The following is a 27,786-nucleotide window of genomic DNA, read 5'->3' on the forward strand; positions in this document are numbered from 1 at the left end:
ACATATATGTGTATATTTATACTTTATATATTTATTATATTCATGATAATCAATCATTCAATCAATCAACCATTTAGTCACAATTGTTTTATGTATTTTTGTATAATAAAAAATGACAACGCACACACGTGTGGTAACTTCTTCTTTTTATTTTTTAGATATATGCACTTACATATATGTGTATATTTAATATTTAACAACAACAAACAAACAAACATTAAATAAATGTATGTGTTTATGTGTTTAATAACAAAATAGCATAAAATAAATGCATACACAGATACAAATATGTAATATAAAACATTTTTTTTTATACTCATGTGACCCTGAACCACAAAACCAGTCATAAGCGTAAATTTTTTTAAGATTGAGATGTATTCATTATCTGAAAACTGAATAAATAAGCTTTCCATTGATGTATGGTTTGTCGAGATACAACTATCTGGAATCTGAGGGTGCAAAAAATCTAAATATTGTGAAAAGCACCTTTAAAGTTGTCCAGATGAAGTTCTTAGCAATGCATATTACTAATCAAAAATTAAGTTTTAATATATTTACAGTAGGAAACTTACAAAATATCTTCATGGAACATGATCTTTACCTAATGTCCTAATGACTTTTGCCATAAAAGAAAAGTTGATCATTTTGACTCATACAATGTATTTTTGGCTATTGCTACAAATATACCCATGCTATTAATGACAGGTTTTAAGGTTTTTGGTACATATAAATAAATTCGACTTGATTCTCGAAATATTTTCAACTTTATTCTCGTAATATATCTCATCATTTTAGATTTTTTCATTTTTTAACATGGCACTAAAACACTCGTGGCACATATATAAATTGGATTTTTATAATGTTACTAATGTTAGTATTTATTACTTTAATATATAACATTTGTCTAAAGTTTATATTGTTTCATGTATTTTAATATACTGCAAATAACACACACACTAAGTGGTAGCACTTTTTATTTATATATGTGCACTTATATGTGTGTATGTTTAATAATAATAATAATAATAATAATGCTTTTATAGATAGATGTATGATTCTAATACCTATGTTTATTATACAGTACATATTTGTATTATTTCAGGTAAATATCATGATTCTGACCCGTGTGGTCGTGATCACCATCGCCACAGCCAAGCGGAGATCTTTAATGATGACTCTGAACACCAGCCCAGAAGAGCAAATCTCTGAACAGATAAGGTACAGATAAGACATCGTTCTCCCGCTCATATTTAGCCACAGGAGCGATACAGTTTCTCTATCGCCACATGGAGGCACCCTTTCACAGCTGTGTGCTCGCTGCCGTTCCATCCGCCTGTGGAGTCCGACTGATCCTCAGTCATTTTGGCTTTCTATTAAAATGATCTATTTGCACATTACAGCCTCTTTCAACATCAAATGTTTTGTTTGTTTTTCGGCCCATTAATGGAACGACCCGACCTTTTTTTTCCACTCAAAGTAAACTTTCAGACAGCTCAGTCACTGCGGGAACCCGGCGTTATGTGTTACTTAAAAACAAGCCGTTCTCATGTCGGTTTATAGATTCAGCTTCTCCTTGAGACCGTAAATAACCACCACGCAAATTAAGCTGCCACACGTAACCCGGCATTTCGACGCGTCTGGACCTCCAGCATCAGTCGCTGAGGGCCCCTGTGTGTAAAAAATATCAATGTGACTCTTGAAAGCCGGTGGTCGAATCCAAGGAAAATCAAACACACGCTTCCTCCGGCTGGCAGGCCCCGTTCGGACGGCAGCTGGTTCGCTTTAGCGGTTACCTGAATAGGGAGGTAATTTTATACTAAACAGAATTAAAAGCGATTTAGCGTGGAAATTGTCACAATGTGAGAATAAGCAGCAGCTCCCGTTGTGCTGGGAATGACCCCTGAAATCTGTCGACGGCCTTATATGCGGACGATTGTATTAAAATAAAGTGTTTTCCTCACTTTTAGGGCGGCGGTGAAAGCCGTACTGGTTTTGTTGCCCATCCTAGGCCTGACGTGGCTCTGCGGCGTCCTGGTGCCGTTCTCCGTGGTCATCGCTTACGTCTTCAGCCTCCTGAACTCGCTGCAGGTAAGAGCGTTCGCGCCGAAGCCCACGGCGGTTTTAGCTGAGGTAAACAGTGGGGAGTGAAGAGATAATTGCTGTTTAACATGGAGACGGCACAGACTGAGAGCATCTGTGTGCGTGAGACGCCAGTTTTATTCTGACTTCTGGTAAACGCCGGGACTCTATTCTCGCCTTTTCGACGTTCGTGCAGTCGCTTTTCTTAGCGTTTTCCAGCGTTTGTCTTTTGGTAACTGTCAGAATGTGGGTGAAATTATTTTTGGCGAAAGACAAAGGATTCCGAACAGATCCTCTGTTACTTCCTTTTCCCGTTAAATCATTATAAACGGTGGTTGAAATTCTTCCTAAAGCCTTTATTACGGCCAAGCTGCTCTTTTTTTCTGTGTTTGAACATTCTGGGAAATTTTCTTGGTCGTGTAATTTATTTTTGAATGTCGTTATTATTATTATAGTTTAAAAAAGAAGAACATATGTATGTTATTTACTGTTAATTTAGTATTAATACCACATTTCAGCTGGCTCAAATTTAAAATATGCTAAATATAGCATTAATTCAATATCACGTCATCTACAGATCTGTCCTGTTTTTAATTTTCTACTGTCTTGTGGAAAATGTGTACTGCAGCTAATAAAACTGATTTTTTTTTGTTCTGTGCATGATTAACAATTCTGAAATTGGCAGTAATCATTTTTAGAATTTATTTGATCATTTATATTATTAATGGTAGGTGTTATTTGAGTTTTATTTTAAAACATTTGAAATATTTTTTAAAATATATATTGATTATACATTTTAAAATCAAAAACAGAATCACGTCATAATTTTCTGCTGTCTTGTGGAAAATGTGTACAGCAGCTTTCAAAACATATTTTTTATTTTATTATTTTTTTGGTCTTGTTCTGTGCATGATTAACAGTTCTGAAATTGACAAAAATATATTTTTTTAGAATTTATTTAGAGAATTCTGGTATTTTTTTGTATTATTATTTAAAATAATTTGTAATAGTTATTAGAATACATATTAATTATACATTTAAGTGGGTGCAAAATCAAGATATGCTGAAAATTTCATAAAATTATTCAAAAATCACAACATCTACAGGTCTGTCCTGTTTTTATGCAGTCTTGTAGAAAATATGTACAGCAGGTTTAAAAACTTTTTTAAAAAGGTATTAAAAAAATGGATTTTTGATAAATATTTTTGAACTTGTTCTGTACATAATTAACAATTCTAAAATTGACAGTAATACTTTTCAGAATGTATTTGATCATTTATATTATTAATGTTATTTAATTATTATTTAAAGTCATTTGAAATAATTATTAAAATACATTATACATTTAACCTGGTGCAAAATCAAAAATAGAATAATGCATTGAATTATTCAAAAATCTTAATTTTCATTTTCTGCTGTCTTCTGGAAAATGTGTACAGTAGCTTTTAAAACATTTTTTTATTATTTATAAATATTTTTGATCTTAATTAACAATTATGAAATTGTCAAACATAATTTATTTAGCATTTATTTTATTTATTTTAAGATGTTATTTGATTATTATTTAAAATAATTATTAAAAAACATATTTTACATGTTAGCAGGCACAAAATCAAAATATGCAGAATATTTCATAATATTAAGTTATACATATATCACAACATCTACAGGTCTCTCCTGTTTTTAATTTTCTGCTGTCTGGTGGAAAATGTGTTCAGCAGCTAATAAAACATAATTTCTTTTTTATTTATAAATATTTTTGATTTTGTCCTGTGCATGATTAGCAATTCTAAAATTAACAATAATTTCAGAATTTATTTGATCATTTATATTATTAAGGTTAGGTGTTATTTGATTATTATTTAAAATAATTAGAAATAATTATTAAAATATATATTAATTGTACATTTAAGCAGGTTCAAAATCAAAATCAGAAGAATTCAGAAATCACATAATTACCGGTCTTATTCATATTTCATTTTCTGCTGTCTTGTGGAAAATGTGTGCAGCAGCTTTTAAAACATTTGTTTTTATTTATAAATATTTTTGATCTTGTTCTGTGCATGATTAACACTTCTGAAATTGAACAAAATCATTTTCAGAATTTATTTTATCATGTGTTTTATTAATGTTAGAAAACAATAATTTTCAGAAATGTAGATTAATTTGATCATTTATTTTATTATTGTGTTTATTTTATTTTTATTTTTTGTTTAAAATGTTATTTTAATTATTATTTAAAATGTTTTGCATTAATTGCATTAATTTAAATGACAAGTCTGTATTTGTCTTCGTTTTCAATACTCTGCTGTCTTGTAGTTTTTTTTAAAACAAAGCAGTATATTTGTATTTATACATTTTTTTTAATCTAGTTCTGTGCTTGATTAACAATTCAGAAAACAACCAAAATAATTTAGATTAGTTTGATCATTTATTTTAGTCATTTTAAGATGTTATTTGATTTATTTTTTTAAATGATTTGAAATAATTATTAAAATACATATCGGTTTTACATTTAAGCAGGTGCAAAATCAAAATATACAGAATATTGCCTCATTTAAATAAGTCTGTATTTGTCTTTTTTTCATTTATAATATTCTGCTGTCTTGTAGTTTAAAAAAAACTGTATATTTTTATTTAGAAATATATTTATTATCATTTTGTCCATGATTAACACCTAAAATAATTTTCAGAATTGTATATATTATTATGTATATTAAATGTATTTTTATTATTATTTAAACATTATTAATAATTATTAAAATACATATTAATTATAAATTTAAGCAGGTGCAAAATATACAAAATACTGCATTAATTTAAATCACAGATCTATATGTATTTTCTTTTTTAATATTCTTCTGTCTCATAGCTTTTGAAATACAGAGCAGTATACTTTTATTTGTAAATATTTTTATAATCATTTTGTGCATGAATAATACTTCTGAGATCACATGTAATAATTTATGTAATTTTTTTATATTGTATTATTCATATTTTATACAGTACATTTTATCCAAAATATATTGTATATTAAGTTTTATTATTATTTAGAATCATTTCAAATATTTGTTCAAATATATATTTAATATGATACCGAACAAATCATAATACAGATGTTAATTTGCATTAAATAAACGTCTGTGTTTGTTTTTTTCTCATTATTAGTTTTTTGCTTTATTGTGGAAAACCTGTGCTGTTATATTTTTTCTCATAAATATCTATATATATATATTTTTAAGGACTGTCTGCTATTAATCAAAATCATCTCATTTGGAGATGCGCTGTGTGTCAATAGCTGTGTTCAAGAGCGTTGTAGAGAAGATCACAGTGTTTTATTTTGATCAAAGAAAAAAAAGTGTGTCATTCTTTATCGGTTACAAGCCTGTGCGGTTTGAGTCGTGCGTTTGCGATCTGTGAAGCTCCTTAATCAGTCGTTTCTATAATAGAGCTGTATATATCACAAGAAAATCAATAGAGATTTAGCCTGACTCGCATCATTAAACCACACTATAAATAGTGCATTTTCCACACTAATTAAAAAATGTTTCAACACACAGTCATAACTGATGTAGGCCTTTCTGAAACAAAGTCACAGTTTGTTTTCTGTTGTTTGTTTGTCCACATCTCACGCCATAGGAGAAGTTGCAGATTGAACGCATGTAAAACTCACTTTGAGATAGGGATGGTTCAATACGTGTATCGGTGCCGTTCGGTTCTCGGACGAATTCCAAATGGAAGTGATCATCCCTATCACCTTTGTAGGGGGACTAAGCGAATCTGCTTAGTGCTGACAGACGCGGGTGTGTTCAACTTGAAGTGGCGCTGCCCCGCTTCAAGTCGAACACACCCGCGTCTGTCAGCACTAAGCAGATTCGCTTAGTTATGCTAACAATAAAAAGACAGCGACATCTGCTGACAGAGACCATGCTGTGTTGTCACGTAAACATCCCAGCTGAAGATAATGAGGAAATAACATCGCTCCCTTCGCCAAGGAAATTGCAAATGACTACATTATGACCTGCACGTGCCCTAAGTCCTCCCACAAAGGTGATAGGGATGATCACTTCCATTTGGAATTTGTCCGAGAACCGAACGGTACCGATACACGTATCGAACCATCCCTACTTTGAGAGTGTCTTTATATCTGCGCAGAGGTTTATAAATAGGTTTATAAAGTTTGTCGTATTTTTATTGTTATCATATTCAATGGCATATTACCATATGAATTTCTCTCTACTGTCCTACAGTATTCATGCGTTTTGCCCAAGGTTTTTTTTAATCTTTTGTGCTTTAAAAGTTAGGTTTAGCAAGTTCAGCATTGTATATTTTTATGTACAAGCATACATCAGTAATGTCAGAAGTGTAGAAGGTGCTTTCTATTTCATATTCAAGTCAATTTCTAGTGATTAAACTATGATTATTTGTGTCCTTCAGTCCTGGAAACCGCTGTATCATCAAATAGCTTGATAGACAGATCATGTAAGTTTGATTTTACATGAATCAAGCAAGACTTGTTTTAGAATACTGAATAAGTAAAAAAAAATGTCTGTTTTATACTAGAGTTTATTTATTTGCTTAATTAATTAATTAATATGTAATTTTGTAATCTGTAAACTATAGAAATTGCAAAACTACCATTTAGAAGTTTGGGATTTGGTATAATTTTTATGTTTATTATTATTATTATTATTTTTTTTTAAAATATACTGAATTAAATTAAATTAAATACATTTAATTAAAATTAAAATAATCTATATTTTTATAATCAGTAAAACTACCATTCATAGCTGGATATAATTTCTTTATGTGTTATTTTATTTTATTTTATTATTTAATTTAATTTAATTTAATTTTATACATTTAAAAACTACCATTCAAAAGTTTGGGAGTGGGTATATATATTTTTAATTGTGGTGATTTAATTTAATTGTGGTGATTTAATTTAATTTAATTTAATTTAATTATTTTTAATATACTGAATTATTAAATTGATCTGTACTTTTGATATTTGTTTACTATATAAATTGCAAAATATATACATTTGATTTGATTTGATTTGATTTGATTTGATTTTATTTTGTTAAATACTGAACTATTAATCAGTAAAATACCATTCAAAAGTTTAGGATTGGTTATAATTTTTGAATATGGTAATTTAATTTTATTTAATTTAATTTAATTTAATTTAATTTAATTTTATTTTGTTTAATTTTATTTTGATCTGTAATTTTGATATTTGTATATTATATAAATAAAAAATATATAAATATTTTAAATATAAAAATGTGTTTTATTTTATTGCTTTACTTTATTTGATTAAATACTGAATCATTATATTAATCCATAAACTGCCATTTAAAAGTTCGGGATTGCGTTTCATTTTTGAATGTGTTTTTTTTTTTTTTTAATTAAATTAAATTAAATTAAATTAAATTAAATTAAGTTTTATTTTATTTTATTTTATTTTATTTTATTTCATTTTATTTTATATATACATTTCAAAAGTTTAGGAGTGGGTATATATATTTTTTTAAATGTGATTATTTAATTTTATTTAATTTTTTTTTCATTTACTTTTATCATTTATATTTTTTTAAGTACTGAATTAATAAATTGATCTGTATTTTCTATATAAAAACCTATATAAATATTTTCTATTAAAAAACTATATAAATTGCAAAACTACCATTCAAAAGTTTGGGATTGGGTATGCTTTTTTATTTAATTTAATTTAATTAATTAATTTATTTATTTTTTATTTTTATTTTAAATAGAAATCACTTTTGATTAATTTAATGTACCCTTAGTGAATAAAAATATCAATTTATTAAAAAAATCACCTTAGTGAGCCTTTACTGACTATATTTTATTTTATACTTTTTCAAAAAAGCAAAAAACAAACAAAAAAAAACCTAGATCTAAACTCAATAAACACTTTAGTGAAAATAAAACCAGTACTAATTCGTACATGATTATGAATGTCACCCCAGATTTTGGCTGTGAATCAGTCCAAACAGAAAATGAGTCAGAGATTTTTTTTTTTTTTTTTTTTAGATTTTGGGGGGGAGATGCAGAATCCACAGGAAATCACCGCAGGCCTCTGTGTGATCGTTTCAGTGCTGGGATATTTTGCCACCCTCTTCCTTTTCAGACGTGGCAGGTGAAAATATAACTCCCATGTGTTAAAGACCAACCCGACTGAGCTGTTTTCTCACTAAATTCCTCTCTTTGTTTTGCCCACGGCTCCTTTTTATCTGTGAAAGCGGTTGGGGTCTCTAGAGCTGCGAACAATGACAATAAAACCCCACGTTTTTACCCAACTGCATTGTAAATTCAACCTTGTTAGAAAAACCCAACCACTCCAGCAGCAACGAAACGACAAACTTCTTATAAAGTTTTATGAAGTCGTTGACAATGCTTCCCTCACTTGTCGTCAATTAACGGTTTTATGTATGCTTTCTGTTTGTTTTGAGAAGGTATACCGCCGCCGTATCCAGGGTGCTTGAGTCGCTCAGTGCCGCAGACCTTGTGTTTAAGTGCTTCATATAGACGTCGCGAGCTCTTAAATACTTCGATGCGGCCCATGGAAGCAGAGACGGCGTGCGCTCATATGAATGCAGACCGCATGGGCCGATGAATGAAACGTTCGACCATCTGAAGCTGCTTTGATTGAGGATATATTCGTAATTTCATTGGCACGCTTGCTTTCTAAGCAACGCCCTTGAACATTTGAAGAATATAACAGGCGCACTTTATCCAGAGGGCGTTCGGAGTCCTAGATGGCCTTATGTGAAATTCCTGTCATGTTTTTTTTTTTTCTCCCCCATCCATGTTTCATTGTATTTTCAATAGGCGGCAATAACAACATAAAACTTAAGCCAGAGGACTTTATTGTTAAATCAATAAAGGGAATAATGTTGACAAGCCTTTTTCATTGGCCACACTTTGTCGTTCTGAGTGAGGGAAACAACACGACAAACAAATCATTCTTATTTAGAGAGCTGAGTAGGAAATGGTTTCATTTGCATATTATGTTGGGAAAAAAGCAAATAATTTTAATTGTATATTTAAAAAAACATGTAAAAACTGAATTATATTTTACACACATGTATTGAAATACACATGAATAAATAAATAAATAAATAAATACAAATATGTGTGTGTGTGTGTGTGTGCGTGTGTGTTATATACATACACACATACACACAGTAATATTAATATGGTATAAAAAATATATAGAACTAAATTGATTATTATTATTGTTATTATTTTTTATAAATGAAATAAGAAAACTAATTCAACAATAAATACTACTACTACTGTTAAATTAGTTTTATTATTTTATTAATGATAATAATAACAATTATTATGATTAAGTTATTTATTATTATTTAATTAATGATAATAATATATTATTAACATTTATTGTTATATTAGTTTTATTATTTTATTAATGATAATAATTATTATTATTATTTGTTGTTTAATTAGTTTATTATTCCATTAATAATAATAATAATATTAATAATTATATTATTAATAATAATATTTATTCTTCAATTAGTTTTAGTATTATTTCATTAATGATGATAGTAATATTGATTGTTTATTGTTGAATTATTTTATTATAATGATAATTATAATAATAATTATTATTATTTATTGTTGAATTAGTTTGTTTATCTCTTCAACAACAACAAGAATTTATTGTTGAATTCGTTTTATGATTATTTCATTAATAATAATTATAATTTATTGTTGAATTAGTTTGTTTATTATTTATTTAATAATATTATTATTATTTAGTGTTGAATTGGTTTTATTATTTCTTTAATAATAATAATAATAATAATAATAATAATATTTTGTTTAATTAGTTTTAGTATTATTTTATTAATGCTAATAGTTATTGTTTATTGTTGAATTATTTTGTTTATTATTTCTTTAATAGTAATAATAATAATAATAATAATAATAATAATAATAATAATTATTATTATTTAGTGTTGAAATGGTTTTATTATTTCTTTAATAATAATATTTTTTTGTTGAATTAGTTTTATTATTATTTCATTAATAATAATTATAATTTATTGTTGAATTAGTTTATTATTTAATAATAATAATAATAATAATTATTATTATTATTTAGTGTTGAATTGGTTTTATTATTTCTTTAATAATAATAATAATAGTTTTTTGTTTAATTAGTTTTATTATTATTTTATTAATACTAATAGTTATTGTTTATTGTTGAATTAGTTAGTTTATTATTTCTTTAATAGTAATAATAATTATTCATCATAATAATAATAATAATAATAATAATAATAATAATAATAATAATAATAATTATTATTATTATTTAGTGTTGAATTGGTTTTATTATTTCTTTAATAATAATAATTTTTTGTTGAATTAGTTTTATTATTATTTCATTAATAATAATTATCATTTATTGTTGAATTAGTTTATTATTTAATAATAATAATAATAATCATTATTATTATTATTATTTAGTGTTGAATTGGTTTTATTATTTCTTTAATAATAATAATAATAGTTTTTTGTTTAATTAGTTTTATTATTATTTTATTAATACTAATAGTTATTGTTTATTGTTGAATTAGTTAGTTTATTATTTCTTTAATAGTAATAATAATTAATCATAATTAGTATTATTTATTGTTTAATTTTTATTAAATAAAATGTTCAATTATTATTATTATTTATTGTTGTTTTATTGTTTATTAGTTTGTTTATTATTTCTTTAATATTAATAACAATAATATCAATATTTAATAATAATAATAATAATAGTAATTATTATTTATTTATTGAATTAGTTTATTATTTCTAAAATAATAATAAAAATGCTAACGATAATAACAATTATTGTTGAAGTTTTATTTCATTAAAATAATAATGATAATGTTAATAATAATAATAATTATTATTATTGCTGAAGTTTTAATAAAAATAAAAATAATACATATACAAACTAAAATATATAAAATACAATATTATTTATATACATTATTTATTGTTTTATTTATGAATTATTTGTTATATAAATAAAAATACGGTATATATAATATATATGCTATTAGGAATATTAGGAAAATGAAAATATGAAAAAATATTAAATGCCATTCTACTTAAATGCATTACATAATATATACATTTTATTTATTTTACTTGGCAATATATTTATACTATTGTTTTCCCCAGAATATTTCTTAAGAATTAATGACATTTTAACTTTTGAATGACTTTTTTGAAAATCACTTTAATAGTGTAATATAGTGTTCTTGAGTTAGTTGGAGTGATTTTAAGATGTATTTATTTATTTTTATATATAAATATTTTTAAAGAAATGTTAAATAGAATTAGTGTAACATTTTAGTGTAACAACAAATGGTACTATGGTATTTTGAACTCTTTAGTTTTTTTTCTGCAGTTATCAGAATCAATACATAATTTTATTTTAAGCATAATATAGCTTTATTTGCATATTAGCAACTATTATTAATTTTATTCATTTATTCATTCATTCATTCATTTTCCAGAATGTAGTATAGGAATGAACTACTTTTTTCTTTTTTCTTTTTTAAACATGATTTCCAGTGAATTGCTTAAATAGGTTACCTACAAATTGTTCAAATGGCATTCTTGAGTGGGTTGGGTAAACTGTGATGTTGAAAAAACAGTAATATTGTGAAATGTTATTACAATTTATAATATGTCTTCTATTTGAATACATTTGAAAAAGTAATTTATTCCTGTGATGCAAAGCTCCAGTCTTCATGGTCACTTAGGTGTTCTTACTGATAATAATTTTTAGAAGACGACACGACTGCGAAATAATGTTACAAAGTGAAAGCAACATCATCCCATTCAGATGACCCCAAAAACTTGCTGATTAACCCTGTCTTATTTACAAACTCCTGAACCATAAACACCACCATGTGCTTCTCTATCAGGCTGGAAATAAAAAGCTTTGGGTGAGGATGGGGTGGGGGGAAGTAGAGGTGATTCATTCAGCCATAAATCGCATGACCCTCCGTCATCCAATCTCAGTGCAATGTCATTCAAAAACTCAATGCTATCCATTATCCGTATATAATAGGCCCTCCACCATGCATTGTCCATAGCATTATACGCTCATAATTTCCCTCTATCAATAACTTTGAGGATAGAGAGTTTAAAGGGGGTTTGGGGTCACAAACTCGGGACAAGTTTTTTGGGTGCTTAAAGTTAAGGTGGATCCTTCAACCAAAGAATTTAATTTGATCTTTTGCTTTAAACAGAAATTATTATTTTAATTATTATAAAATAGGGACTGTACTTAAATGAAAACTTAAATTACAAACAATTTATTCATTTTTTTTCTTCTAAAATATCTAGAAATATTAAAGTGAAGTAGAAAGCATTGCATCTGTATTCAAACACAGTTTCAGCAGTCCCAACAAACACCTCCTGATCTCCAACCGAGTGTTTTGGGAAATTATTTTGACGTGGATGCAAGTTGAGGTCCACAGGGGGGCAACCTGGAAGAGCGCCGCAAACCCCTCACAAAGAGACGAGCGTCTAATTTTAAAAGCTCTCTGTAACAAACAAAAACAGGACAGGAATCCCTCAGTCAAGACAGGTGTCCAGCTCGTCTCTCACTCCCTCTGGCCTCCATGGTCAGCCGGTCCCCAAACCCCCAGTCAGGGAAATGTTTTTCAAGTGGAATTGTTTAAGACGGAAAACACAGAAAAATGTCTGTATAAAAATTCAACCCGCTACTGATGATCACAAATGTCCTGCTGATTGAGTCTTAACAAGCAGAAACGCAAAGATTTTAGATGTGATAATAGTTGCTTTGTGCACAACTATGTTGATTTATGACCCTTCTAGCAGTTTTATATAGTATCCTTTATGATTTTGTATTTTTGTCATTTTTAGTAATTTTTTTTCTGTATACGATTTTAGTTTTAATTTCTTTTTTACAGTATAGTTATTTTATTACATCAGGTTAAACTAATTTAAAATGAGAAATATTGTCTTGGCAACTAGCTGAAATAACCACACACACACACACACACACACACACACACACACACACACACACACACACACACACACACACACACACACACTTTTTCTGTTTTCATTTTAATTAAGATTTTTTTTGTAATTTTGATGTGTATTTTTGTAATTTTTAGAAGTTTATATTGTGTCTATATAGTTTTTATGAACTATTTCAGTTTTAATTCCATTTTTAAGTTAATATGTATTTTATTACATCACATTAAACTAAGTTAAATTGAGAAAAAAGCTGAAATAACCACACACATGCACCTTTTCTGTTTTTATTTTAATTTTAGTTAAGATTTTTGTAAATTTGGTTATGCATTTTTTAGTAGTTTGTTTATGTTTCTTTTTAAGTTTAGTTATTTTATTACATCAAATTAAACTAAATTAAAATGAGTAATATTGACTTGCCAGCTAGCTGAAATAACCATACACACAACCCTGTACAGTTATCTTTGTGAGGACATACACTGACACAATGCAATCTCTAGGTCCTTACCTTAGTCCTACCCATCAGAACTGTGCCTCACCCAAGCCATTACCCTAAACCTAACCTTTACCCAATTATAACCTGATCCCTAAATCAAGTCTTGACCCTTAAACAAGCCTTTAAAAGGGGGTCTCGGAAAGTGAGGACAGGCCAAAATGTCCTCTCTCTTTGCTCTCTTTGTCCTCTCACTGGTGGTTTAAACCTCAATCCGGTCCTCACAAAGATAGCTGTACAAGTGCACACACACACACACACACACACACACACACACACACACACACACACACACACACACACACACACACACACTTTCTGTTTTTATTTTAAATTTAGTACGATTTTTGTAATTTTGTTTTGCATTTTTGTCGTTTTAGTAGTTTTTTTTTAAGTCTTTATAGTTTTTGTTAACTATTTCAGTTTTAAATTTTTAAAGTTATTTTATTACATCATTACATCACACACACTTCCTGTTTTTATTTTAATTTTAGTAAGATTTTTGTAATTTTGTTGTGTATTTTTGTCGTTTTAGTAGTTTTTTAAGTTTTTGTTAACTATTTCAGTTTCAATTTTTTTAAGTTATTTTATTACATCATTACATCACACACACACACACACACACACACACACACACACACACACACACACACACACACACACACACACACACACACACACGCACACTTTTTTCATTTTAATTTTAGTTTAGATTTTAGTCATTTTGTTGTGTATTTTTGTCGTTTTAGTAGTTTTTTTATTTTTGTTAACTATTTCAGTTAAAATTTAAGTTATTTTATTACATCATTACATCACTCACACACACACACACACACACACACACACACACACGCACACTTTTTTCATTTTAATTTTAGTTTAGATTTTAGTCATTTTGTTGTGTATTTTTGTCGTTTTAGTAGTTTTTTTATTTTTGTTAACTATTTCAGTTAAAATTTAAGTTATTTTATTACATCATTACATCACTCACACACACACACACACACACACACACACACACACACACTTCCTGTTTTTATTTTAATTTTAGTTTAGATTTTAGTCATTTTGTTGTGTATTTTTGTTGTTTTAGTAGTCTTTATAGTTTTTGTCAACTATTTCAGTTGTAAGTTGTTTTATTACATCATTACATCTCACACACACATTTTGTTTTCATTTTAATTATAGTTCAGATTTTTGTAATATAGTTGTGTATTTTTGTCATTTTTAGAAGGTTTTTGATATATATATATATATATATATATATATATATATATATATATATATGAGTTTTGTGTGGTTTTTGATATATATGTATATGCACTCTCGTGCCTACGGCGAATCACAACCATGCCGATATACAGCCATATCTCAAGTCTACTCGTCTGATATTGCGTTTATACAACAGTTCGACGGCACGAGTGTGTAAATGCTAGGGATGTAACGGTATCAAAACTTCACGGTACGGTAATACCTCGGTATGAATGTCACGGTACGGTATTTATTGAATCATTTACAGGAAAAACAAAACTAATGAAGAGACTCGAAAAAAGTGCCAGAAGTGTTTATTAAACAGTTTACATGAACACTGAACATATCAATGGCATACAAATTAGCCATCTATCTGTAAACTTTGAAACAGAAACTTAAATATTTCAATTTTAGTAACAAAAAAATATTAAAGCATGTAAAAAACAGTCAAATCAGTTTAGCTGAATGAGTTGTCTGCTTGAAATAAGACTTTTTTTCTTACCCCATTGGCAGATTATTTAGCTTGTTTTAAACAAAAACTCACTTAATTTTGACTTGTTTTTACTAAAAACAAGAAAATAATTTTTACTTGTCTAGAAAATCCTTCTTGATTTAAGAATTTTTAGATATTTTGGCTGGAAACAAGACAAAATTCTAAGTAAGAAAAGCATTTTTTTTTTTTTTTGCAGTGCAGTAGGCTCTCATGCCTTTCTTTCGCATTAAATCTTTATTAAAAACAATCCTTTAAAGAACTTTTCTACAGTGCATCTATTATGTTGCCTAGTTTAGCCTCTTTAAAACGGCACCTTTCCTTATTTTAAACCTAGCCAAAAAGCCACGTGTTGACTGTGAAATTTATATGCATTTATGGTACATTCCGTGTCAATCCATGTTAATTTTTACAGTGAACAACGTACTGTAACATTAATTCAGCGCATACAGCGCAGCCAAAAATAGACTCGGTGGCGAAACGATCGCTGCACTGCTGCAAAGGCACCGCTTCTAGGACGTACTACCGGACAGCAACCGCGTGCAGTGTGAACGCTCTAATCCGTTAACATGGGTGCGGAAAAGAATACGTGACGCATACGCACTTCAGACGGAGCAGGTTCGACCATTTCTATCTCTTTTCCTTGCTGCTACAGTCTGTAGCGACAACAGACCGCAAAGGATGATGGCCACGCCTGGGCTGATGGGAAATGTAGTTCCCGCGACCTCCCGTTCGCTCCATTCGCCTGAGCAAACTTTTCTCCGAAGACCTATTGTTTTATCGAGTCATGCGACCACGGTAGTATCGAAAAAAATTGGTATTGCGGTATGACGGTATTTACAATACCGTTACATCCCTAGTAAATGCATAAAAAAATAACAACGGGGTGTCTTTAAAAAACCTCTTTTGTGCGAACTATTCCTTCCGCCATGAATTCAAATCAAAGTTTGACGGTTGGTCAGCTGAGCATAAGCTTCTTCGTTACTAATTCCAAAACGTCACTTTAGAACTAGTAACGAAGGAATGTTGAGTTGCTTCATTGAAAGCCTATTGTATTACTGCATCAAAACCTCACTGTATCATGTATGAATATTATGAGAGACAGATAGACTGAGCGAGTCATTAACGTACCTGCATCTGATAGAGCATTCATTATTCATATTCACGATGATATGACATTAGTTTGAATGTTTACTGAAGAAAGCGTTAATATCTGTTCATCTATTAGGGGTGATTTTGCTGCTCAGTGCATTTATTCGCTGTGGCAAACTTGTTGAAGCTAAAAATAACTTCCGCTTAACTTCAGTTTAAAAGTCCCAAAGTCACTAATAACTGCTCACTCATAACACGGTCTCTTGTCGCCATCTAAAGGCCGAACTATGTAACCTTAACTAAATTCACCATCACGAATGTAAGCACGTTACTCAATACTAAGTACTATTATTAAATACATTATTTAAAATATAGTTTATATAAATTTTTATTTATTGAGTAGTAATATTTAATAAACAACAACAACAAAAACAGGCATCAAAAAGTTGCTAGGCAATTCAGTTAAGAGTAAAGGCAGCATTCAACATTGTATTTACATAAACATACTACATGAACTATCTTCTTCTCTGGAACAAATAATAAATTAACGAGATAAAAGACTGCCCGTTAGATTTACCCACAACGAATTACATGTCATGTGTAACCACTACAGAGACATCAGAGCCAGCGGTAAATTCCAGAAGATCTGGCCGTGGTGAGAGCGCTCTGAGCGGATTGATGAGTGCAGAACGCCCCCTGACGCTATGGGTCTCCCACGTCCGAAAACGACAAAGCAAATTTTCAAACAGACGTTATCTTTATTAACAAACTGCATATTTGAACTATAAACAAGTACATTCTCACCTGAAAACCTCTTAAAACTACATTCCGTGACACACAAAGAGTATTATTTATAAAATGATACGGGATTTGGATGTCCGCCATGACACTCGGAAAAAAACGGTCCCGGCTAGAACACGCGGAGTGATACAAAATCGTGAAAGGGCGTTCCTGTGATACCAGTAGAATATCTCAACGGTTCTCAACCAATCAGATTTGAAAACCAGAAAGAACTGTTGTATAAATATATATTGTATATATATATATATATATATATATATATATATATATAATATATTCTGTCTTTGAACATTTTTCCTTTTTGGCTCGCTCACATATAATAATTACAAACTCATCACCAACAAAATGTTTCTGTATATGGTATTGAAGTATGAGATTTGGCACTACTGCATAAAGAAAAACGCCACTTTGATGCTGGAATCTGGCCAAAAAGCGGCGAATAATCATTGTGAATAACACGTTTCCTGTTGAGAGGAAAGGGAATTCCACAGCTCACACATACCACCAAAAGAGCCTGTCGCGTTTGGCACCCACCCGCATTTATTTGCTTTATAATTACCTGCCGTCTCTGTGTAGTAATAGTTTGTGTCATAGGAAAGCAAATCACTGGCAGGAGATTGAGGATCACATGACCCGCCGGGGACGACCTCGCAACCCCTCGTACAACAACACGGCCCTCACAAGTTCACAAAGCACTCCGACACCCAAATTACTCTCAAACGATGCCGGCTTCATTTATGATTTCGGCTGATATAGGTTCACGAGATGGGCGGTTTGTGTGGATGTCTTTTAAATCTGTTTTAATCTGAGTGCTGCGGACTGTTTGGTGGGCTTTGATGTATACTTTGCAGATAATTAACAAGAACTGGGTCAGTCCGGGCAAGAGAAAAACTCTTCCTCTTCTTCTCTTTTTTCCATAAAGGCTGTCAAACGCTGATGCCAATTTAGCAATGAGCAATTCGTTTTCTGCATGGAAATGAAATCCAAAATAAACACGGTATGTATTATTCATGGCCGTGCTCTTTTTAAATCATTATTTCATCTGAAAGAAATCCTAATTGTGGGGCATGCTTGTTGTTGACTAGAATGAACCGTTTTAATCGTTGGTTTGTCCTAAAACTGAAGTTGTTCACACACGTTCTGATCAAATAAACAACAAATCAACAAGAGATATGTGCTAAGATTTATTTATTGACAATGAATAAAGGGGAATCCCAGATTTTTTCTGGTGTGAAACCTAAAAAAAATCTACAAATAAAATACAATAAAATAAAATAAATGCCTTTGACCGACTGGATTTCTTTAAAAAAAGAACAAGTGTGTTTTGCATGATTTAAATTATAATTTCTTTACAGTTTTTATATGTAATTTTTGAAATTATTTATATAAAAAAAATCTAAAATAAAAATGCCTATGAACAACTGGATTAAAAAAAAGAACAAGTGTGTTTTGCATGATTTTTGTAATTGTAATTTCTTTTTTATTATAATTTCTTTACAGTTTTTATTTGTAATTTTTTTAATTATTTATTTTAAAAAACTAAATTAAATAAATAATTAATTAGTTTGAACAACTGGTTAATATATATTATAGTCATTCAAATTATTTTAAAACATAATAATTAGTTACATATAATTATAAAATTATCTCATTTAATATTTAATTAGATTATTACATTATATTGTATATTTCTTTAAAAAAGAACAAGTGTGTGTGGCTCTTCTCTTTTTCTTATTTTTTCTTATTTCTTATGATTTTTTTGTAATTTTATTTTATTTATTTTTTTACATTTTAAATGTTTTAAAATTATTTAAAAAAAACCTAAAATAAATAAATAAATGCATCTGAATGACTTTTTTTAAAGAACAAGTGTGTTTTGCATGATTTTTAAAAAATTCTAAAAATAAATAAATCCATTCGAAATACTGGATTTCTTTAAAAAAAAAAGAATGTGTGTTTGGCTTGGTTTTTTATTAAAATCTCTTTTTCTTCTTAGTTTTAATTAAAAATGTTTTAAAATTATTTAATTCTAAAAATCTAAAATAAATACATTTGAACACCTGGATTTCTTTAAGAAAAAGAGCAAGTGTGTTTGGCATTTTAAAAATTATAATTAATTTTTTATTATAATTTCAATACAGTTGTAATTTTTTTTTAGATCTAAAAAAAGATTAAAAAAAAAAAAGCTTTAAAAAAACAACGTGTGTTTTTAAAATTATAGTCTTTTTTTAATTATAATGTCTTTACAGTTACATTTTTTATTTCTTTTTTAAATCTAAAAGAATAAATGCATTTGAAAAACTGGATTTCTTAAAAAAAGTGTTTTTTTTATTGTAATTTCTTTACAGTTATATATATATATATATTTTTTGACAATTACAGGTTTGAAGCAGTTATTATTTTTAAAATTTTTTAAAACTTTTTTTCTTGCCTAGAATGAATCGTTTTAATCGTTGGTTTGTCGTAACATTTTGCCGCTGAGGTAATCCGTACACGTTCTGCTCAAATAAACAAAAAACAACCAAAAATCTGTTTCATCTACTGCGAAAGAATGACAAATCTGCGAAGAAAATGTAAACAGGAGTAGTTCGCGAAACATTTCAGCCCTTTTACCCTTTCTGTGTGTTAGGGCTGTCGTTGGGTGACGTTTCCCCCGCTGCCTGGCCCTAACGATTGTTTACAAGGATATGTTGATTCGTATTAATCTGGTTCTTGTCGCTTCAGTGGCTTGTGTTAAGAGTTACCCACCCTAGGTGGGAAAAAGCACAGGGCCGTTGACAGCTGGGCTCTGGGCCGCGGAGCTGGGCTTTTTACACTGTGCAGATGTGGTCTCCTGCTTTGTTTTTCTAAGTAATTATCGTCATTAAGTCAAAGCATGTGCCAATCATCTGCCTTTGAGTTGGGCCCGGTTCAGTTCGAAAACCACCTTAATGCTTCAAGTGCGTCAAAACTCGTCTCAACTGGGCTCATTAGCCCTTGAAAAAAAAGACAAGTGGTTGAGTTTAGTGCGCTGGCAGTTTTCAGTTCTATGGTAGTCAGTTTTAAGGCTTTTCACCTTTTCATACCAAAAAGACTCAAGTTTAGGTTTACGTAGAGGTCAGTGACAAATGGAGGGATAAGAGATCATGAAACGGGCAAATTAGTTTTTTAAATAGAAATCTAAATTCACGTGGCAGGTTTGCAATCTTTGTATTCTTGTTGGTACAAACATTTATTTTATTTATTTAATGACTCAAAAATGTTTAGAGGTGTTATCATCAAAATAGACAGATAGATAGATAGATAGATAGATAGATAGATAGATAGATAGATAGATAGATAGATAGATAGATAGATAGATAGATAGATAGATAGATAGATAGATAGATAGATAGATTGATAGATAGATAGATAGATAGATAGATAGATAGATAGATGGATATTTCAGACTTTGAATACACTTACTTTTATAAATAGACGTTTCCAGATTTTTTTTTTAAATCATAAATGCCATGAATCTTTCTTGAGTGTTATTACAGTTGACCCAAATTAATCTCAATTTTTCATGAAAAGGTCAAAATCTGTAATATGTTTAAACAGCACAATGACCTTGACACAGTCTTGAAGGTCTACATGGATGTTCTCTGTAATATAATGTCCAGCTTTATGGCTTTTATTTTAACATGACAATAAAAATGGCTTTGTGCATGTTGGTTACACCACACTGACTTTGATTTGCTAGACAAAAGTTTTTAAAATATATAAAAACAGTTTTAGAAATGAAATTGCAGCATTGAATATTTTGTAAAAAAAAAAAAAAAAAAAAAAATATATATATATGTGACCCTGGACCACAAAACCAGTCTTAAGTCGCTGGGGTATATTTGTAGCAATAGCCAAAAATACATTGTATGGGTCAAAATTATTATTTTTCTTTTATGTCAAAAATCATTAGGAAATTAAGTAAAGATCATGTTACATTAAGATTTTTTGTAAAATTCCTACTGTAAATGTATCAAAATGTAATTTTTGATTAGTAAAATGCATTGTTAAGAACTTAATTTGGACAACTTTAAAGGTGATTTTCTCAGTATTTAGATTTTTTTGCACCCTCAGATTCCAGATTTTCAAATTGTTGTATCTCTGACAAATATTCTCCTATCCTAACAAACTATACATCAATAGAAAGCTTATTTATTGAGCTTTCATATGATGTATATATATATATATATATATATATATATGTGTGTTTTATTTTCTAGTTTTCTCAATTATTTTTCGTCTTGTTTTTAATTTTTTATTTGTTGTTTGTTTTGTGATTTGTTTTTTATTTGTTTTGTGTGTTTTTTTATGCTTTTTTTGTTTATTTTTTTATTTTTTGTTTGTTTTTAATTTTTTTATGTGTTGTTTTTTATTTGTTTTTGGTCTTTCGTTTTTTTTTCATTAGTTTTGTGCTTTGTTTTTAATTACTTTTTTGTTTTGTTTTGTGCCTTTTGTTTTTAGTTTTGTTTTTAATTCTTTTTAATTCATTTTTCTCATTTGTTTTGTGTTTATCATTAATTTTTTGTCTTGTTTTTTATTTTTTCGTTTGTTTTGGTTTGCAGTTTTATTTCTTTTTTATTTGGTTTGTTTTTTTATTTTTTTATTTGTTGTTTGTTTTGTTATTTGTTTTTTATTTGTTTTGTATTTTTTAATTGGCTTAGTTTTTTGTATTGTGTTTTGTTTTTCATGTGTTGTTTTTTGTCAGTAGTTTTTTTCATTTGTTTTATGTTTTGTGCTTTGTTTTTAATGAGATGTTTTTGTTTTGTTTTAGTTTTTTTCGTTTTTTTTCATGTTTTTTAGTTTTATTTTGAGTTTTCTCATTAGTTTTGTTTTTTTGTTTTTCATTATTTTTTGTCTTGTTTTTTATTTTGTTTTGGTTTGAAGTTTTATTTCTTTTATTTTATTTCTTTTATTTGTTGTTTGTTTTGTGATTTGTTTATAATTAGTTTTGTGTTTTTTGTTTTTTAATTAGTGTTTTTTAAAAATGTGTTTAGTTTTTTGTTTTGTTATTTAGTTTTTGTTTGTTTTTCATTGTTTTTGTGGTTTTTTGTGATTTTTATTTATTTATTTTTTTCCAAAAAAGTGCATTGTTTGGCCAGTTACACAATGAAGATTTTTCTTTTACTTTAAGCCCCACAAAAATAAACCAAAATACATTTTAAATTCAGAAAACATCATAGGTGATGTGTATTCAAATGATCATCTATAAATGTTTTTTTTTTTTTTTTTTTGAATCTTTCAGTCAATCCAGCCCCACATAAAAAATATCATCATAATCATAATAAGCATCATAATAATATACAAAAAATTCTTGAGTGATTCTTGTCTAGCAAAATTGATCAGACAATACACCGTTTTACACGGGCGAGGAGACAAAGTCTAAAAACAGCGACTGCGAAAGAGACAAAGAGACTGGAAAACGAAGACGAATGAAGTGCTCATGTCGATGAACTACCATTCGTTTTCACTTAGGACTCCCGTGAGCCGTGGTCAGCCCTAAACGCATGTGACGTCCGCGCCGAGTTATGCCGGATAAGGATTGATGCTCTCGGTGTAAAGTGTCTTAACCGCATGTGGCACGACTCGGGCATGTGCCATTAACCCCCAGCCCGCTCAAATCCAGAGTAGAAAACAAGACGACTCCCAGACACCGTTTCCAAACGCTCTCTATTTAAGACGTGGTTTCTGTTGTGCAAGAGGCATGATTCTTTCGGAATACGAAATGTGTTATTTTAAAAACCTGCAATAATATTTAGCTTCAAATAACCTTATTTACAGTACATCAAAATCTGTCCAAATGCATGATTGCAGGTGCGTGATATTGAAGACAGAGCCGAGCTGCTGGATTTTTGAGATGTGAGTCCGAGCAGATCCCCGGTCCCAGCTGTTCCGTCTTAGCCGTGTGAAGCCTGACATTTTTCTTGCTTTCAGTGGAAAGTATGTAATTAGGATTTGCCTGAGATTGGCAGGGCGGTCTCATGCGTTCTGACAGCGGGGGCACTCTGAAATGTCTGTTGGATGCCTAAGTATTTTTAATTAAACAGTTTTTTGGCACGCGGGGCCTCCTTTTCTCCTCCAGTTCAAAGAGTGTGGCTTGACCCATGTGTTAAGAGTTTGTATCAATTTTCTGCAAGGATGTTTGACTTGGCCCTTCCAAGCATGCAATGTGAAATTGTCTTGTTTAAAAGCGAATTTGTTTACCATTCGCTCTCTCTCTCTCTCTCTCTCTCTCTACGGCACACATGTGGGCCATGAGCTTTCGGTTTTTAGTTGCTTTGGATTCTTATTGTCGTGCGTTTTGCTTTTCTTTCATTTTAGTTCTGAAACAAATGAATAGTGAAGTACGTTCGATTTAATTCTCTGAATGAACCATGTCCATTTTTGGCTTTTTTTTTTTGTTTGTGAAAACTATTAGATTGGAGTCAGTGCATTAGATAAACTGTAGCAGATGTGATTTGTTTATATTATTAAACGAAGTTAAGCTAAAGTCAAGCTACTTTTGGAAAAAGTTGTTTGCTACCATAGAAGCTCTGAGCAAAAAGTAGCTTGAAGCTCTTTGGGAAGATAATATAATATTTATTTTATGTAATTTATTTAAATAATACAATTTATAATTTTGTGCAAGTTAGGTAATTTCTTAAAGGATTTATGCATACACATATATGCATTATTTAATTAATGTAATTAAAAAAATTTAATTATTATTTTTTTATTCTTTATTTCTTTCTTTTTTTTTTTTTTGAATATTTTGATATTATTGTAAGATAATACCATAATGCACGCAGAAATTATCAGATTTTTTGGTAAGTCATTTAAATAATAAAATGCGTAATTATATACAATTTTTTTTATAATTTCTTATATGATTTATGATGTATTGATTTATGCTGTTTATTATAATTATTTTAATAGCATGTACATTTAATATACATTTAATATATTTACATTATATAATACAATATATATGTACATTATATAATTGATCTAATTTAAAAAATAAACTGCATGGTTATATCCAAGTTATTTAATTTATTATGCAATTTATATTTAATTATGCAGTTTATTATAATTTGTTTTTCAATATAATATTATAATATTAATGTAATATAATATTAACATATAATGCATAATCCACACACACAATTATGAATGTTGTTATTTAATGAAATTAATTAATTTAATTATTTTGTTAATTAGAATAATTTGAATACAATATACTATATATATATATATATATATATATATATATATAAAACATTTTATGTAATTGAATGCATGATTATATTAAAGTTATATAATTTGTTATAAAGTTACATTTAATTATGCAGTTTATTACTAGATTTTTAGTTTATTCTAGATTTTTTTTAAAATTATATATTAATGTTGTATAGTACCAATTTATTTAAATAATTAAATGCATAATTATGTGGAAGTTATATATATACATATATTTTTTTCTGTATTTAATTATGCAGTTATTATAATTATTTTGTATATATATTTTAATTATATATTTATTTATATTTAATGCATAATTAAATTTATATTTAATTCTGCAGTATTATAATTAGATTTTAAATAGAATATTATTGTAATATAATAACATAATATTAACATATGATACATAAACATACAAATCATGTGATTTTTGTAATTTTTCTAAATAATAAAATTTGTAATTATGTACTTTTTTAGCTTATATAATGTATACTCTATTTAATTATAAAATGTATTATAATTATTTTCATATAATATACATTATATGTATATAAAATCTAAAATTCATGTAATAAAAAATTTCAATGCATGATTTATGCAAGTTATATAATTTATATATTTATTATTATTTTAAATTATAATTTAATAATATAATAAACAATATTAACATATAATACATAATGCACACACAAATTATCAGATTTTTGTAATGATTTAAATAATAAAATGCATAATTATGTGTACATTATTTATGCTGTATTTAAATAAAATGCATGATTATATGTAAGGTATATAATTCGTTATACAAATTATATTTAATTATGCAGTTTTTTATAATTTGCCTTTAATATAATACTATAATATTAATGTGCAAGTTATATAATTTCTTAAATTATTTATGCTGTATTTAATTATGCAGTTCATTATAATATGTATAGTTATGTAACTATACATATAATATGTTCATATATATGTATAGTTGCATATATATATACATTGTATCATTTATGTAACTTAAAAAAATAAAATGCATGGTTATATACGTTTTTTTAATTTGTTATACATTTAATTGTACATTTTATTAAAATGATTGTAGTATGATTATATTATAATACTTTTTTATATACATGTACATACTATATATCAAAGTAATGAAAAGTTTTATATATATATATATATATATATATATATATATATATATATATATATATATATATATATATATAATTATTATAAATTATGATTTACAATAAAAAAATAGATTTCTTGATTTTTGATCTCAACTGTGGTGACAACTTTAAAACCGAACAAAAATAAAAATGCTTTAATGTAATCAAAATCAGTCAAAACCATTGTGTTGAACTGGGACATTTTTTGTGCTACTTACAAAACAGAAACAAAAAAGCTGTGTAGGACGTCAAATGAATTGCTTTGTTTTAACTAGCTCATAATGATCTTATTCATATTAAATATGACACATCTTGAAAAGCTTAGTTATAAAGCTGTGTACACAATACAATGCAAGTTTCTTTTTTTCATCTATTACAGGTTTGAAATTCCTCCATCGTATCAGCTTTCATGTTTCAGTACACACACAATCACACCAAACAGTTTGGCCTTTAAGTATTTGCTTAGTAAACTATCCTCTGAAACAGCATAATGCCATGTTTTCTTTATAAATGCCTATTCTATTATCATATTTTTACACCTTTCACAAGTCTGAATACGTGATCTTGTGACGACTAACCTTCAGATGCATCTGAGCATCCATTCATTCATATAACGAGATATTAAACCTCTGAATAGCCCTTCGACTTCGTAACAGACAGCTGGGAAGGCGCAGAAACGTGGATGTTATAATGATCCCGATTGTTATTTTTTTCTGCGTCCAATTTGCGAGCGGAGAAGAGGGTGTTTCTGCTGTATACGCGGTTGCGCTCCGCGATAGCAGGGAACATCTGTTTTGCGCTTGTTGTTCCTCTTGGCTGCTTCTCAATTGGATTTCCTCAAGCAGGTCCAAGAGCTGTCACCTCTGCCAGGCTCTGTTAGCTATCACCGCCGGACCCTATATTAAGAAGGGCTTTCAGGGCTAAGTTAATAACTCTCCCCGCCTCCCCTGACTGCCTCCGCCGCTCTCTGCCTCTTCTGTTGGCTGCTGGGTGGCCTGTGGGTATCCCTCTCGCGCTCTCCTTTTCAGCTCCTCCCTGCCTCAAGAGGGCCTTGTGTGTGCTCATTCTGCCTCTGCGTTTTTCTCTCACATTTTGGATAAAGGTGCGGTCGGATTTGCGAATTTTCGGCACAGTTTTGCAGGCAGAAAGGTCGGATTCTGTTAGCTCACGCTGAAGTCACATTCAAACCAAGCAGCTGTGGTGAATCTGGGTGAGCAACTTGAACTTGTTGCAAAATGTGTGTGCGAAATCCTTCATAAACCTCGCAAAGAACCTTCCCTTTCGTTACTGTTGCATCATTTTCCCACGCAGTAAAAAATACAGTGCGGAGCAGAGATGACACTGACAAGGTTACTTTTAGTATGAAACAAAGTCTTAGCTTTCAAATTTTGTAAGGAATTCGAACAGTTAAGACCGTTTTGTGGCACTTGAACTGATTATCTCTTCTTTATTACTAGTTATAGCAAAAAAATAAACACTAATGTGTAGAAAGTATCTTTTTTCAACGGATAAAACTTCAAATGTCAGTAAGTTTTTTGTTCAATTATTATAATTTTAGGAAATTTGATTAAACCACTCTTTTATGATAAAAATAAAGTCATAGCAATATGTATAACTTAACGGTTCTTTTAAGTTACAATAATTAATTAAAGTTAATGTTAACTAAGTTAATGTTTTTTATTTGAGCTAATTTCATTTAGTTTAGCTTGACGTAAAAAATAAAATTGAAATAAAAAATAATTTACAGTATATACAAATATATATATATATATATATATATATATATATATATATAAAGAAAAAGATTAAACAAAAAGATTACTACTGTTATTACTCTAAAATGACAATGGGAAATAATAATAATAATAAAAGAATTCCTTTTTAATAAAATTTTACTACTGTCTTTAAAAATAATAATAATAATAATAATAATAAAAAATTATACACTACTAATATAAAAAAAATCTAATATAAATTCCGGAAACACAACAAAATTACTACTACTTTAATTATACTAAAATAAAAGTGGAAAATACAAATAAATAATTTGTTATAAAAAATGCAGTAGTTGTCTAAGAATGCAAGAATACAAACTATTT

The 27,786-nt window shown here is 28.4% G+C and overlaps 1 protein-coding gene across 1 annotated transcript in view; it reads left to right on the forward strand.

Moving 5' to 3' along the window:
* LOC141339094 (adhesion G protein-coupled receptor D2) overlaps positions 1–27,786 on the forward strand; it is a 114,083-nt gene that overhangs the window by 17,819 nt on the left and 68,478 nt on the right. Inside the window, exons 19-20 of the mRNA XM_073844726.1 lie at positions 1,103–1,218; positions 1,968–2,088. Coding sequence (XP_073700827.1) covers positions 1,103–1,218; positions 1,968–2,088 — 237 coding nt within the window. The remainder of the gene's footprint in view (positions 1–1,102; positions 1,219–1,967; positions 2,089–27,786) is intronic.

Source organism: Garra rufa, chromosome 7 (genome assembly GCF_049309525.1).
Source record: "Garra rufa chromosome 7, GarRuf1.0, whole genome shotgun sequence".
NCBI classification, from domain to species: domain Eukaryota; kingdom Metazoa; phylum Chordata; class Actinopteri; order Cypriniformes; family Cyprinidae; genus Garra; species Garra rufa.